Raw genomic sequence first — 12863 nt, forward strand, 5'->3', positions numbered from 1 at the left:
CCTCGGCCTCCCAAAGTGCTAGGATTACAGGCGTAAGCCACTACATCTGGCCAGAAACTATTCTGACATAGATGCACAAAGATGTACGTACAGATATGTTTATTACAGCATTAGCAATCCCCTGGAAACAACCCTACGCCCATCAATAGGGGACTTGATTATTCTGTGACACATACTTACAATAGAAAACCTTGAAGCTTTTCACGCCTGTAATCCCAGCACTTTGGGAGGCCAAGGCTGGCGGATCACGAGGTCACGAGATCAACACCATCCTGGCTAACACGGTGAAACCCCGTCTCTACCAAAAATACAAAAAAAGTTAGCCGGGCGTGGTGGCGGGCTGCCTGTAGTCCCAGTTACACGGGAGGCTGAGGCAGGAGAATGGTGTGAACCCGGGAGGCAGAGCTTGTAGTGAGCCGAGACCGTGCCACCGCACTCCAGCCTGGGCGACAGAGCGAGACTCTATCTCAAGAAAAAGAAAAAGAAAAAGAAAACCTTGCAGCTTTTAAAAAGATGGGGCCTCACTCTTAGGTATGCCTCAGGAGAAGTGAAAACATATGCTCACAAAAGAAACTTGTACAGAAATGTTTATAATGGCCTTATTTATAATAGCCCCAAATTGGAACAACCCACATGTCCAACAGGAGACTACACAAATTGTGGTATATTCGTACAATGGTGCACTATTTAGCAACAACAATAAAATGAACAGATATACAACAACAGGAATGAATTTCAGAAGTATTTCATTAAACAAAATAAGTCAGACGCAAGAGTACGTATTGTATGATTCCAATTATATGAAGTTCAATGGACACAACCCATCTATGGTGACAGAAGTCAGAATGTGGTTGCCTGCCGGAAGCGTTATTTGAAGGGGCAGAGAGAACTTTGGGTAGGGCTTATGGAATTTGGATGTTGTTTACAAGATATAAGCATTTGTCAAAATCATTGGATGGTACACTGAAGATCTGTGCAGTTTCCCAAATTTAATCTCACCTCAATTTATTTATTTATTTATTTAGAAACGGAGTCTCACTCTGTGCAATGGTGTGATCTCTGCTCACTGCAAACTCCATCTCCCGGGTTCAAGGGATTCTTCTGCTGCAGCCTCCTGAGTAGTTGGGACCACAAGTGCGCGCCACCACGCCCAGCTAATTTTTTGTATTTTAGTAGAGACGGGGTTTCACCACGTTGGACAGGATGGTCTCAATCTCCTGACCTTGTGATCTGCCCACCTCAGCCTCCCAAAGTGCTGACATTACAGGTGTGAGCCACTGTGCTCAGCCTAATCTTACCTCAGTTTAAAACTAACATTAACTATTGAAGAAAAAAATTTAGCCAAACTTAATATGTCCTGAAATAGAATGATCTCCAAATAAATTCTTAATTGGTGGAGGGGGATGTGGAAACAAGAACAGAAAATGTGTATAGTATGCTCCCATATATAATACAGTTAATGGGTATCTATTACACAATCTTTCCAGATTATGTAATATTTCTAGAAGGATGTGTAAGAAACTGTAGACAGCGGTTCCCTTTCGGTGGAGTTGGTTTGGGGACTCAAGGTCTGAAGTGAGAGGCAAATGTCTCAATACATTTTGTGCCACTGGAATTTCTTTTACTGTGTTCATATTAATTTTTTGCTATAGAAAGTAGTTTAAAAATTTCTTGACCAGATAACAGGGTGTTCTGAGATTGAACCTTAATATTTCTCTGCCCTCGATAGCGGGAAGCAGGGACACCCCTGCCGGCCATTGGTGGCCTGTGGCTCTGCGGCTGGAAGGGGGCATTTGTACAAGCGATCAGGGAAAGATGCTCCTGGAGCAGGCAAGAGAGTCCTGGCTCAGGAAGCCAAGTGAAATAAATGGAATCTTGATTGCAGAGATTTCAGCCTGAAATCACAAACTTCCGGTTGAGAAATATAAAAGCCCATCCTGTGGTATGGAGGATTTATCTTGATAAAACTTGTGTGTGTGTGTGAATAGATTTTTAAAAAGTATCTGGTAGGTTGGGACACAAAGGCTTTTCAGAGGCTGTGTAACTAGGGGGAGAAAGTACCTGGAAGAAGGGATTCTGGGCTAAGAATAGGACAGATAGCTGTAGTTTGTTTGTTTGTTTGTTTGTTTTCGAAACGGAGTCTCGCTTTGTCACCCACCCTGGGGTGATCTCGGCTTGCGTGATCTTGCAGCAGCGTGATCTCGGCTCACTGCAACCTCTGCCTCCCAGGTTCAAGCAATTCTCTGCCTCAGTCTCCCAAGTAGCTGGGATTACAGGCGCCCACTCCCATGCCCAGCTAGTATTTTTATATTTTTAGTAGACACAGGGTTTCACCATCTTGGCCAGGCTGTTCTTGAACTCCTGACCTCATGATCCACCTGCCTCAGCCTCCCAAAGTGTTGGGATTACAGGCATGAGCCACCGCGCCCGGCTGCCAGCTGTAATTTTTAACCAGACAATACAGCTTTTGGGCTGTGTTTCCACAGACAAGAACATACCATCACAGGTCTCACCCAAGGACATCCTGATTTGTTCATCTCAAGGACTGGGCTTTGTGCTAGTGAGTTGGTATCGTGCTTGGAACCTAGAGCAAAGACCTGTTTTGTTTATGCGCAAGAGATGGTGGGGAGGAGAGAAAACTTCACCTCTCCAGGTAAATGCCAGACGGGGAGACCCCAGTTCTTCTCCAAGAAAGCTCTCAGCTCATGATGAACAGGGGAGGAGACCTGTGTCCTGCCCTCAGGAGCATCTCATTCAGAGATCAGAGGCTACGGAGCCCAGGGACTTAATTTTGGAATGCAAAGAATCTTTGTGGAGCCATAAGTCCCTGCCAAAAAAAAATTAAGAAAGCAATCCTGGTCAAAATTGTGTGTTCAGCTAACCTCAAGCCCAGATGTCTGATCCAAGCACTAAGAAGAGAGACTCAAAGGCCTAGGGTGGAGCTTCTTTACAAAATGTCAGAGGCAAGATATAGATGGGGGAAAGGCCTGAGATGGCCTTCAGTGAAGCCCCATAGGGAAGCAGGCAGTGGGACCTTGGACAGGCTCCAAGATGAGACAACATGGGAGATTGGGATGGGGGTACTGCATCTGGCCCAAGCACAGGAAGGGTCAACTAGGGTAAGAGGATCCGTGACTCTGGAGAAAGCCCTTACGGACCCTCTGGTCCAGCGCCTTCATGAAGAAAACTGAGACCCAGAGTGCAGCATGACTTATCTGGTGTCAGATGTCAGGACTGAGCTCCGTCCATGGCTCAGACTCTAGCCTCCCAATCCACAGGACCCCCTGCAGAGGGGCTACCTGTTGGGAATTGGAGGCATTGTTGAAACTCTTGACCAGACAACCATGTACTCACTTCCTACCTAGCAACATGCTTCTACTGAATTCTGCGGAAAGAGGGTCACTCAGATCTCATGGAGTGATCATACTGGACACTTACCATCGCCTACCCAACACCTCCTCCCACCGTTTTTTCCTGCCAGAGCCCAGATTTTGTAGTGGGTGGAAATAGCTCAATTTGGGGAAACATAGGCCAATTCCCCAACCCCAAGAGTTGAGTCTTAATTGGTCACAGTATTCCAATGGGGCTCCGATTCCCCTTTGTGAATGGTGGGTCTAAGGGTAGGCATGTGACCCACTTATGGCCCGTAAGACATAAAGGGAAGTCTGCACGGGGCTTCTGAGGAAGCTTTTACTTTCCTAGTAAACGAGAAAGATGCAGTTGACACCATCATGCCCTCACCCCACCCACCTTTCTGCCTTGAAGGAAAGCAGCTGTGTATGTAGCCTGGGGGTCAAGCATGGGGGTAAAAGTGTGACGGCTTTAAGATGACAGAGTGGACTATGGAGCCCAAGTCCTTGGAGGCTGAAATGAGTTGTTGGGCCAATGCCAGCAACCATCTACCTACAGACTTCCAGAAAAGCAAACATTCAATGACCTTCTGGTTTAAGCCACTGTTTGCTGGGCCTTCTCTTATTTGCCATCAGAAGCAAATAATAGAGCATGTATGGCCAAGTTAAGCATTCAAAACAACAAATCGAGTTAGTGGCAGTTACAATTCCAACCCAGATCTTCCAACTCCATGCCCACTGCTCCTTCCGCCTAGCCATGAAGGGCCTTGGCCTCATAGGGCTTGTAGGGAAAGTTGAGTGCCCAAGAGCAAGTCACGCCAAGGGAAAATCTCCGAATATGGGTCCCTCTCTGTTGCCTCCCCTGAGATAGGCTCAGGACAGTGATCAATGAGACAGAGTGGTCCTTGCCCTAAGAAGCAAAGTGTTTGGTTGGGGAGGCCATACACGTTATTGCAACTCCGGCCAACTCCTAGAGAAGTTGTTTAGGATTGGCCTCTGGTCAGCCTCTTCAGGTGGGAGCTCGGTACTCTGGAAGCCCTCCACCTAGCTTTTTGTCAGCCCTCAACCACATGGTGTCTGGAAGAGTCCTCCACCCACCCACCAGTTCCTCCCCCATTACCCCTGGCCATTCTACTCATCCTTCAATGCCTACCTTGGATGACCTTCATTGACCTTGCCTACTACCACCAGCTTGCACCTAATGGACCACACTGACCAATCATTTATTTATCCATCATACTAGCTATACAATCTGCCCTGGGTCAGTCATACTGCTGACACTAGACTCAGTGGGCAGTCAGAGCCCTCAGTCTGGTGGGGCAGGCCAGTCAACAACAGCAGCGGCATGGAAGGCAGTGGTAGAGGGCTGGGGAGGAAGAACAGTCGTACCTTGGTAGGGGGAGGTGGCAGCCTTTTTCCTACTTCCCTCCCCAACCAAACGCTTTGCTTCTTAGGGCAAGGACCACCCCATCTCATTGATCACTTGTCCTGTGCCTATCTCAAGGGAGGCAACAGACAGGGACTCATGTTTGGATCTTCCCTTGGCATGCACTTGCTCTTGGCCACTCACCTTTCCCTACAAGCCCTATAAGGTCAAAGCCCTTCATGGCTAGCAGAAGAGCAGGGGGTATGGAGTTGGAAGTTCTTGGTTGGAACTGTAACTGCCAGTAACTTGATGTGTGACTTTGGACACTTCCCTTGGCCTCTCTGAACTTCACTTTTTTTTTGAAAGACAAAGCAGGATAATAACACTTTCCTATCTCACAGGGTTGCTGCAAAGATCGAATGAGATAACTAGTGCATTCAACAGGGACAGGGAGGCCTGACACCCAGTCGGTGAGCAGGGAGTAACCGTTCATTCATCCGCCTCCCTGGGCTCCCCACACTGCAGAAAACCAGAGACAAGTCAGCAGCACAGTGGAGCTTTCCATGGGAGACAGAGCATTTAATGAGAGCAAGAGCTGGACAGCGTGGTCAGGAATCATCCCACCCAAGGAACCAGACACATACTTGGTCCTTGATGGGGTTTCCTGAGGCTCTCATACTTTCTCCTGCCCTGGAAAATGCCATCCAGGAGCCCATCTCTTTGCTACTGCCCCGCTTCCAGAGCAGCACAAGAAGGAAATAAAATGGACTTGCGGGGAAAAGAAGGTGCTTGTCTCTCATGTCCGTCTCTTACAGGGGGGTTCTGAAGATTCCCACAGCCACTCTGGAGTTGTTGCCCCACTTTGGGGTCTTTGTCCAAGTAACTTCAAGTAGATTGGCCCACAGGCAGGGGTTGTTTGCTGAGAGATCAGCAATCCTCTGTTGTCATCAGCCATGGCTGTGAAGACCAGTCAACAAAGGAAAGGCTTTCCCCAGAGGAGCTCAAACGCTGGCATGAAAGACTGTGAAGTGGCGTAGCCAGTGGAACTGAACAGCCGTGTCCACTCTGGGCCTCAGGTGAGGGAGGACCTAGATAGCCCACTGTGGCCCCCAGAGCACCATCCCTGCCCATACTTGGAGTGTGATCCTGATCCTAGCTATTTGGGGATGGCAGGGGAAGCATCTCCCAGAAAAGATGACCTGCCTGGGAGAAAAGGGGGACCCCCAGAGAGTGCCAGCCAGGGCATCTCGGCAAATGCTGGCCCCAGACAACAGGGGACCAAGGAGTTGAAGGAGGCTCACTGGAGAGGTGGGACAGGGGTCCAGTCGATTAAAACATAACGAAGTGGCGAAGGGAGTACGTCGGCCTGTGGTGTGCTGTGGGTGGGAAGCCAGGCGTCATCCTGAAGTTAGCAACTCCGATTCCTCGTCCTTTGGTGGTGGCCACACGAGGAGTTCCCAGAGGCTCCAGAAGGTTCTGATTCCCACTCTCCCTCCAGCAGCGGGAGGCTGTGCAAGACCAGGCATTCTGTCCCTGGCTGCGGTGTCCCTTTCAGAGTGACAGAGATGATCTGAGGCTGCTCAAGGAGAGCCGGAAGGGGCATGGGCAAGAGTGGGTGGTTGTCTTACCTGTCAACCAGGGGGTCTGATTCCCATTTAAACTACCTAGGATGAAGCGAGTGAAAACCAGAGCCCCGTGTGGGGGATGCTTGAGGCCGAGTCGGTACAGGAGCCTGCATCCCGATGCCTCAGCTACCTGTCCTCCCTCACAGAGATAATGGCAAGGCTTGGGAAAGATGGGTCCAGCAGGCCACTGAGGGGTTCCCTTCATTTCTGAGCCTGCCCTCCAGCTGCCCATGACCATCTCTGCATCCGAGCCTGGAAGAAGAGGTGGCCCATTGGCTGGGTTTTGGTGGTGTGTGGACATCGTTGGGTCGCTTCGGGGTGTGAACCCCAAAACTCTGTACAAGGTGTGCCAGAAGGTTCGGTGGTCCTGAGGAGGGTGAGGGCTGTGTACGTGGTCTTGTGGCTCTTCCTAAGTCTCAATATGTGTCACATTAGCCCAGTCAGGGAAATGATCCAAGTCAAATATGGCCCTTCCCCAGGTGTTGACAGCCAAAAACACACAGAAGACGCCAATTATGTTCATTACGACTCCTGTTTTCACCTGGAAAAGAGACAGTGTCAGTCAGCACCCTGAGGCCTGCTGGGAACTAGTGCTCTCAAAGAGGACAAAGCGTCGGCTCACTGGACCTCGATGTCCCCGTGCCATGCTCTGTCCCTGGCTGGGGTGTCCCGACCCCCAGGACAGAGCGACTTCATGTCCCCCAGGTATCCTCAGTGCTCAAGGCATCCCTGGGAAGTAGGCAGAACAGATGGGTTCTCTAGGCCCATGAGCATTTGGAAAATGACCTCAGAGAGGTGACAGGGAGGCAACAGCTTAGGCCATTCAGGGAAACGGTGACAGAGCCCAGTGTGTGAGTCCAGGTTCATTGCTCACCCCAGTGCCTTAACCATCCTACAAGGACGTGCCAGCTTCCCCGTGGACCTCCTCAGGCTCTTTCTGATGCCCGCTCTGCAATCTTCCCTCATGATCACTAACCGTTGCTTCACTAGCCTGTTGTAGATATTTTACTGGGGACTGCAATCCAGTTTGCAGTCCATGGTTTCTGGGACCCACCCTCTTTATGAAAACGCTCCTTGGAGTCCCCGAGATACCCAGCAGAGGTTCTGAGATAACAAACATCAAATGTCCAAGGGACATTTCTGGCCTCCTGGGCTCATACACTTGCCCCTTTCCCAGCCCAAAGCTGCAAAGCTGCCCTTCTCCCAGCAAGTGTGACAGAGCCACGCCAGGCATGAAGAGTTCTTCCACTGACTACATTTGTTTCCAAGGCATCATCTACTCCCAAGCGGTGGTCTCTCTCTTCCTCTCCCTGCTTCTGCCTCTTCAGACACCCCTACGAATCTCTGTGACTGTCACTAGCATCCCCTGCTGCCTAAGCCTGCCCTGACTATCTTCATGGTTCTTGCTAATTTGTCAAGTCCATCCTTGGCCATGTGAGTCCCTCAGCCCCATCTTCACCCCTTCCAAGAACTCCCCTGGTGCCTGCACAGGCTTCTCCAGGTGGGAGAGTCAGAGAAAGAACAGTGTGTGAGGCCTGAGATCATCTCAAAAAAAGAAGAAAAGCTCCATTATAAATGTCAGCAACGGCTACGAGGCTGGATGCTCTGCAGTATTCCCAAATCACGTGACATTGTTTCGAAACTCTGTCATCCACAAATGGGGCATCCCTTATGACAACAGCATTATAGTCCGATGTGAGTAAAGAAAAACAGCTGTTACCATGTCAGCAACCTTGAGGTGCCCGTAGGTGAACACAATGGCATTCGGAGGGGTGGCCACAGGCAACATGAAGGCAAAGGAGGCGCTCAGGGTACAGGGCAGCATGACGTACAGAGGATTGAGGCCGATGGAGCGAGACTGCGGAAAAACACAGCACGGCAACATCACCGTACAGAACACAGAAGCTCTTGGGGACGCGATTCTGAAAAGGATTCTCTGAATGTGGCGGGTACGTTTGAACCTCTGGGCCTCTGTCTTGATTCCTCTTCCTTTTGCCACGTCTCTGGCAAATAATTCCACCTACGGTGCACTGAAGGCTGAGCTTAGAGGTTACCTGCCCTGGAAGCCCTTACCCCCTCAAGTCATTCCACATGTATTTCTTGGACACCTACTATGTGCCAGAGACCATGCTGAGTACTTAGACTGTGCTCAACCTTACAGTGCCACGTGCACTTGTCTGTCTGTCCTGCCACAGACTGAGACAGCCTAGAGGCCAGGGACCACATCTTCTCTCCTGCATGTAAATCTGTGGATGTGTGTGTTTTTATACATGCGTGGGGTCATTTTGCACATGGAATTTGGTAGCCCACCTTTTAAATTCTACACTTTAAAATTTAGCCATATCTAACAGCACCTATCAGAGAGTAGGCACTCATTAAATAGTTGCTGAGTGTATGAATGAATGATGTAATTCCTAAAATCTATCAAATCAATCATGTATCATGCAGATTTACATGCACATGAGGGCAGACACATGCAAACATGTTTGTTGCAACAATGTAATGGCAAAAAGCAGGGAGCCAACTCAATGGTCATTAATAGCGGGATGATTAAATAAAATATGACACATACAAATGATGGAATAGTATGCAGCTGTAAAGAATTGGATTGGTTTTTTGTGTCAATAAGGAAAGATCTCCAAGACCGATGGTTAGATTTTTTAAAAATTAAGATGTATGGCCAGGCGCAGTGGCTCATGCCTGTAATCCCGGCACTTTGGGAGGCCGAGGTGGGCGGATCACCTGAAGTCAGGAATTCGAGACCAGCCTGACCAACGTGGTGAAACCCCATCTCTACTAAAAATACAAAAATTAGCCCAGCAAGGTGGCGGGTGCCTGTAATCCCAGCTACTCGGGAAGCTGAGGCAGGAGAATCGCTTGAACCCGGGAGGTGGAGGTTGCAGTGAGCCGAGATCACACCATTGTACTCCAGTCTGGGTGACAAGAGTGAAACTCTGTCTCAAAATAAATAAATAAATAAATAAATAAAAATAAGCTGTGTAATGACTATAGCATGATACCCTTTATTTAAAAAGAATGTGTGTGTGCGTGTGTGTGTGTGTGTATGTAAAATATCCAGAAAGATACCTGAGAAATTAATAACAGAGGTCATCTCTAGGGAGGAGGCTAGAGGATTAAGGTCTGTATACATCTTTGCATTATTAGACATTTTTAGCCATATATCATCTGCAATTTAAAAAATCTATACTATGAGCATGTTCCCATTTTATTACCCTTTGAAACTGTGATTTTTAATGGCCTGATAGTGTTACATTACATGAATATATGATAATTTATTTCAGCAAACCCCCTTTTACTATGGATATATTTGTATAATAATTCTGTCATACATCATCGTAACATATGTTGGTAGGCATCTCTGATTATTTTCCAAGATATATTCCCAGATACGAAATTGCTGAGTCAATGGGTCTGAGCAGGTTTAATGTTTTGGTTACCCCACCATCCTCATTTTCCTGGCTGTGGGTACCTCATGGTGTCTGCACCCCACACTCCTCTGCAGCCCAACCCAAGGACCATCACCTTTTCCTTTCTCTTAGGTGGGCATGAGACAGGAGTGTGATGGGCCTTAGAGGTAGCTGGGAGAAATTTTACTTGGGGTTCCTGGTTCTAGAAAAGCTTGTTTTCAAAGAGCCCATTAGGGCCTGCATTTTCCTGGTTGGGGCCCTCGGTGTTCCCAGTTAGGGCTGGAGATGACAAAGCCAGAGTCCGTGCTAGGAGAGAGGAGGCATCACCACCACGTGCCTTGCCTAGCATCAAAGGTGCTCCTCCTACTGGGCCTCTGTTTGGACAGTCTGCTTAGGAGAAAAGGAGACAGACCACTTTGTTATTTTTAACACTTTCACCTTCTTGCTATTTTTAACACTTTCATCTTCACTTGGAAGAGAAAAAAAAACCACTTAGGTTTGCTTTTTATACACGCAGACACCCAGGCAGCTGAATGGAAATTCACCACCTTCAATCCTGTGTCCAGGCCCTCTGGAAATCTGTCTCCCAATTCCAGAATAATGACAGCCTCTCCCATGCTCATTTTGTAGTCTACAGAGGCTTTTTACAGCCCTCATCTTACGTGGCCATCAACACAGCTCTCAGAGGAAAGAACTTAAGGGCCATGTTCAGAGATCCCACATCTTGAACTCGGGTCTTCTGACTGCGAGACCAGGGATCTTTCCATACTACCCTGAAGCTGGTGTATCTTTGCAATGGATGACAGAAGGAAATGAAAAAAAAAAAAAAAATAGCCACTGATTTTCCTATAAGCTTTCCTTTCTTCTCAATCCCAACCCAAAAACATGCTTGTCCATAGAACAGAACGCTTTATTTAGCCTGGCACTCAGCAGCTTTTCCCATGACCAACAGCTACCCCTCTCAACTCCCCGGGATCCCTTATCCCTGTGCTCACCAAGCAAGGCTTCTAGGAGTCCTCAGTCATGTGCACCATTGCCTTTACTTGTGCTGCTCCATCTTCCCAGAATTCTCTCTCCCCTCCTACCTACTTCCAAGTCCCCACTCCTCCAAGGCCTCTTCCTGGGGGGTTCTAGCCAGTGGTGCTCCTGGTCTGCAGTCCTCCCACACATCTGTGCTACATGCTCAGAGACCATGGCACTGGCCTGCTCCTCCTTAGCCCAAGTCTTGTCTCCCCAGCTTGAAAAATAATCCAGTTAGCTTTATAAAATAAACTTGAGCACTTGGTCCATGGCTGGTGCTTTGGTCAGCACGAGGGGTACAAAGAGGAGTGGCAAAGCAGCAGAGGCCTGAGGGGCAGAGGCATCCAGGGTGCACAAATCCACATCACAGGATCTGGGTCTCCAAAGCCTGGTCTGACTCTGGCCTGAATATCGCTGCCTCGTCAGGGACCCACAACGTGGCCATGGGTTGGCAGCTTCCTGTGAAGTGGAAGGGCCCCTCCCCACCATCAGGTTACTTACCATGGAGGCAAAGATGGGCAGGAACAAAGTGGTGGTGGCCACGTTGCTTGTGCACTCAGTGAACACGGCAACAAGCAAGGATAAGATCAAGGTGATGGCTGCTGCGGGCACTGCATGCAAGGGCTCCATCTGCTTCCCCATCCACACGGACAGCCCCGAGGCCTGGGAAGCACCAGGAGGGCAGTCATCTGAGGGCTCCCAGCTTGCAGTTCCTTCAGGGCCAGAGCAAGCTTGGCCCATCCTCCCCTCCTGACCCTCTTTCTCTACACCTCATAGGTGACCTCATCCATTCCCACCATTTTCATTCCCATCCTCACTCTGCTGTCTCCTAAATCTGTATTTCCAGCCAGCTGGTCTACTATGTGGATTTACATACCCACACGACTTCTGGAAGTGTCCACCCAGATGTCCCAAGAGCACAATAGACTCAAATGCTCCACCCTGCATTCATCCTCCATAGACCGGAATCTGCTTCTCTCTCTGGGCCTCCCAGTCTGGTGAAGGGACTCACCATCCATCAGCCATCCAGCCCAGTTGGCTGGGAGTCATGCTGCTGGTCTCTGTTCCCCTCCTTCCTAGTCAGTCACCAAGTCACCCAAACGTCTCACATCCATCTCCTCTTCAGTCCTCCACAGTTTTGGAAGCTCAGAAGAATGATTTCAGCCAGAAATTGAAGGTTTAGATTTAGGGCTTTGGGCTGAGAAGAGATTGTCCAGGGATAGAATGAAGTGTGAAGAGAGGAGAGGCCAAGGACAGAGCCTGGGCAGACACTCTTATTTCAGGGAGAACAGAGGAGAAGTCAGCAACGAAGGCTGAACAGGAAGAGTCTGAGCCCGAAGTAAAGCCGGAGACTGTGCTGAGCTGGGGCCAGAGGAGGAGAGAATGTCCACAGAGTCCAAAGTTCTGAGCCTGAGTGAGATGAAGGCTGCAGAGTCTCCGCTAGCTCTCCTCCAAGCCCTGCCCATCCCAGGCCCCTACTCCAGACATCAGAGTGATTTCCTCACGTGCAGATCTAACCAATTCACCCCCTGGCCTCAGTCCTTCAGTGGCTGTCTACTGCCTTCACAATCAAGTCCGCACCCCCCTATCTTGGGGCCCTCAGAGAAGTGGTTTCTGGTAGCCTCACCAGCCTCCTCTTCTACTTCTCCTCAGCTAAATACCTCACATTTTTCCCTCGCTCGTGTGCCACTTCCTGAAATGCCCTTCCACATATGTGCCCCTCCCTAGTCTGTGAAGTCTGTCACTAACAGGGACCATATCTCAATCTCCTCTGTAATCTCTGTGCCTGGCCTAACACTAGAGACATAATAGGAATGTTGGATGGATGGATGGATGGATGGATGGATGGATGGATGGATGGATGGATGGATGGATGGGTGGATGGATGGATGGTTGAATGAGTGGATGGATAGATAGATGGGTGGATGGACGGACACATGGATGGATGGATGGATGGATGGATGGATGGATGAAGACATGAATAGATGCATAGACAAATGGATGGAGAGGTGACTAGATGGATGGATTTGTTCACCCCCACAAAAACTAAGCACCCACTAGGCACCAGGCTGTG

The 12863-nt window shown here is 49.1% G+C and overlaps 2 protein-coding genes across 5 annotated transcripts in view; one reads left to right on the forward strand and one right to left on the reverse strand.

The window, feature by feature from the left end:
* Positions 1–6712, forward strand: part of LOC105523680 (allene oxide synthase-lipoxygenase protein-like) — a 52537-nt gene extending 45825 nt beyond the window's left edge. The window contains 2 exon segments of the mRNA XM_011958628.1: positions 6385–6438; positions 6566–6712. Of these exon segments, the coding sequence (XP_011814018.1) occupies positions 6385–6438; positions 6566–6712 (201 nt within the window).
* Positions 5269–12863, reverse strand: part of SLC13A5 (solute carrier family 13 (sodium-dependent citrate transporter), member 5) — a 28871-nt gene continuing 21276 nt past the window's right edge. For 3 of the 4 annotated variants that reach the window (XM_011958440.1, XM_011958439.1, XM_011958441.1), the window contains 3 exons: positions 11291–11452; positions 8062–8199; positions 5269–6882 (listed from right to left, as the gene is read on the reverse strand). In XM_011958440.1, coding sequence (XP_011813830.1) covers positions 6751–6882; positions 8062–8199; positions 11291–11452 — 432 coding nt within the window. In that variant the 3' untranslated portion in view covers positions 5269–6750. The remainder of the gene's footprint in view (positions 6883–8061; positions 8200–11290; positions 11453–12863) is intronic. The other variant, XM_011958443.1, reaches the window with a different exon arrangement.

This window comes from Colobus angolensis, unplaced genomic scaffold (genome assembly GCF_000951035.1).
Source record: "Colobus angolensis palliatus isolate OR3802 unplaced genomic scaffold, Cang.pa_1.0 Scaffold47, whole genome shotgun sequence".
In the NCBI taxonomy this organism is placed as follows: Eukaryota; Metazoa; Chordata; class Mammalia; order Primates; family Cercopithecidae; genus Colobus; species Colobus angolensis.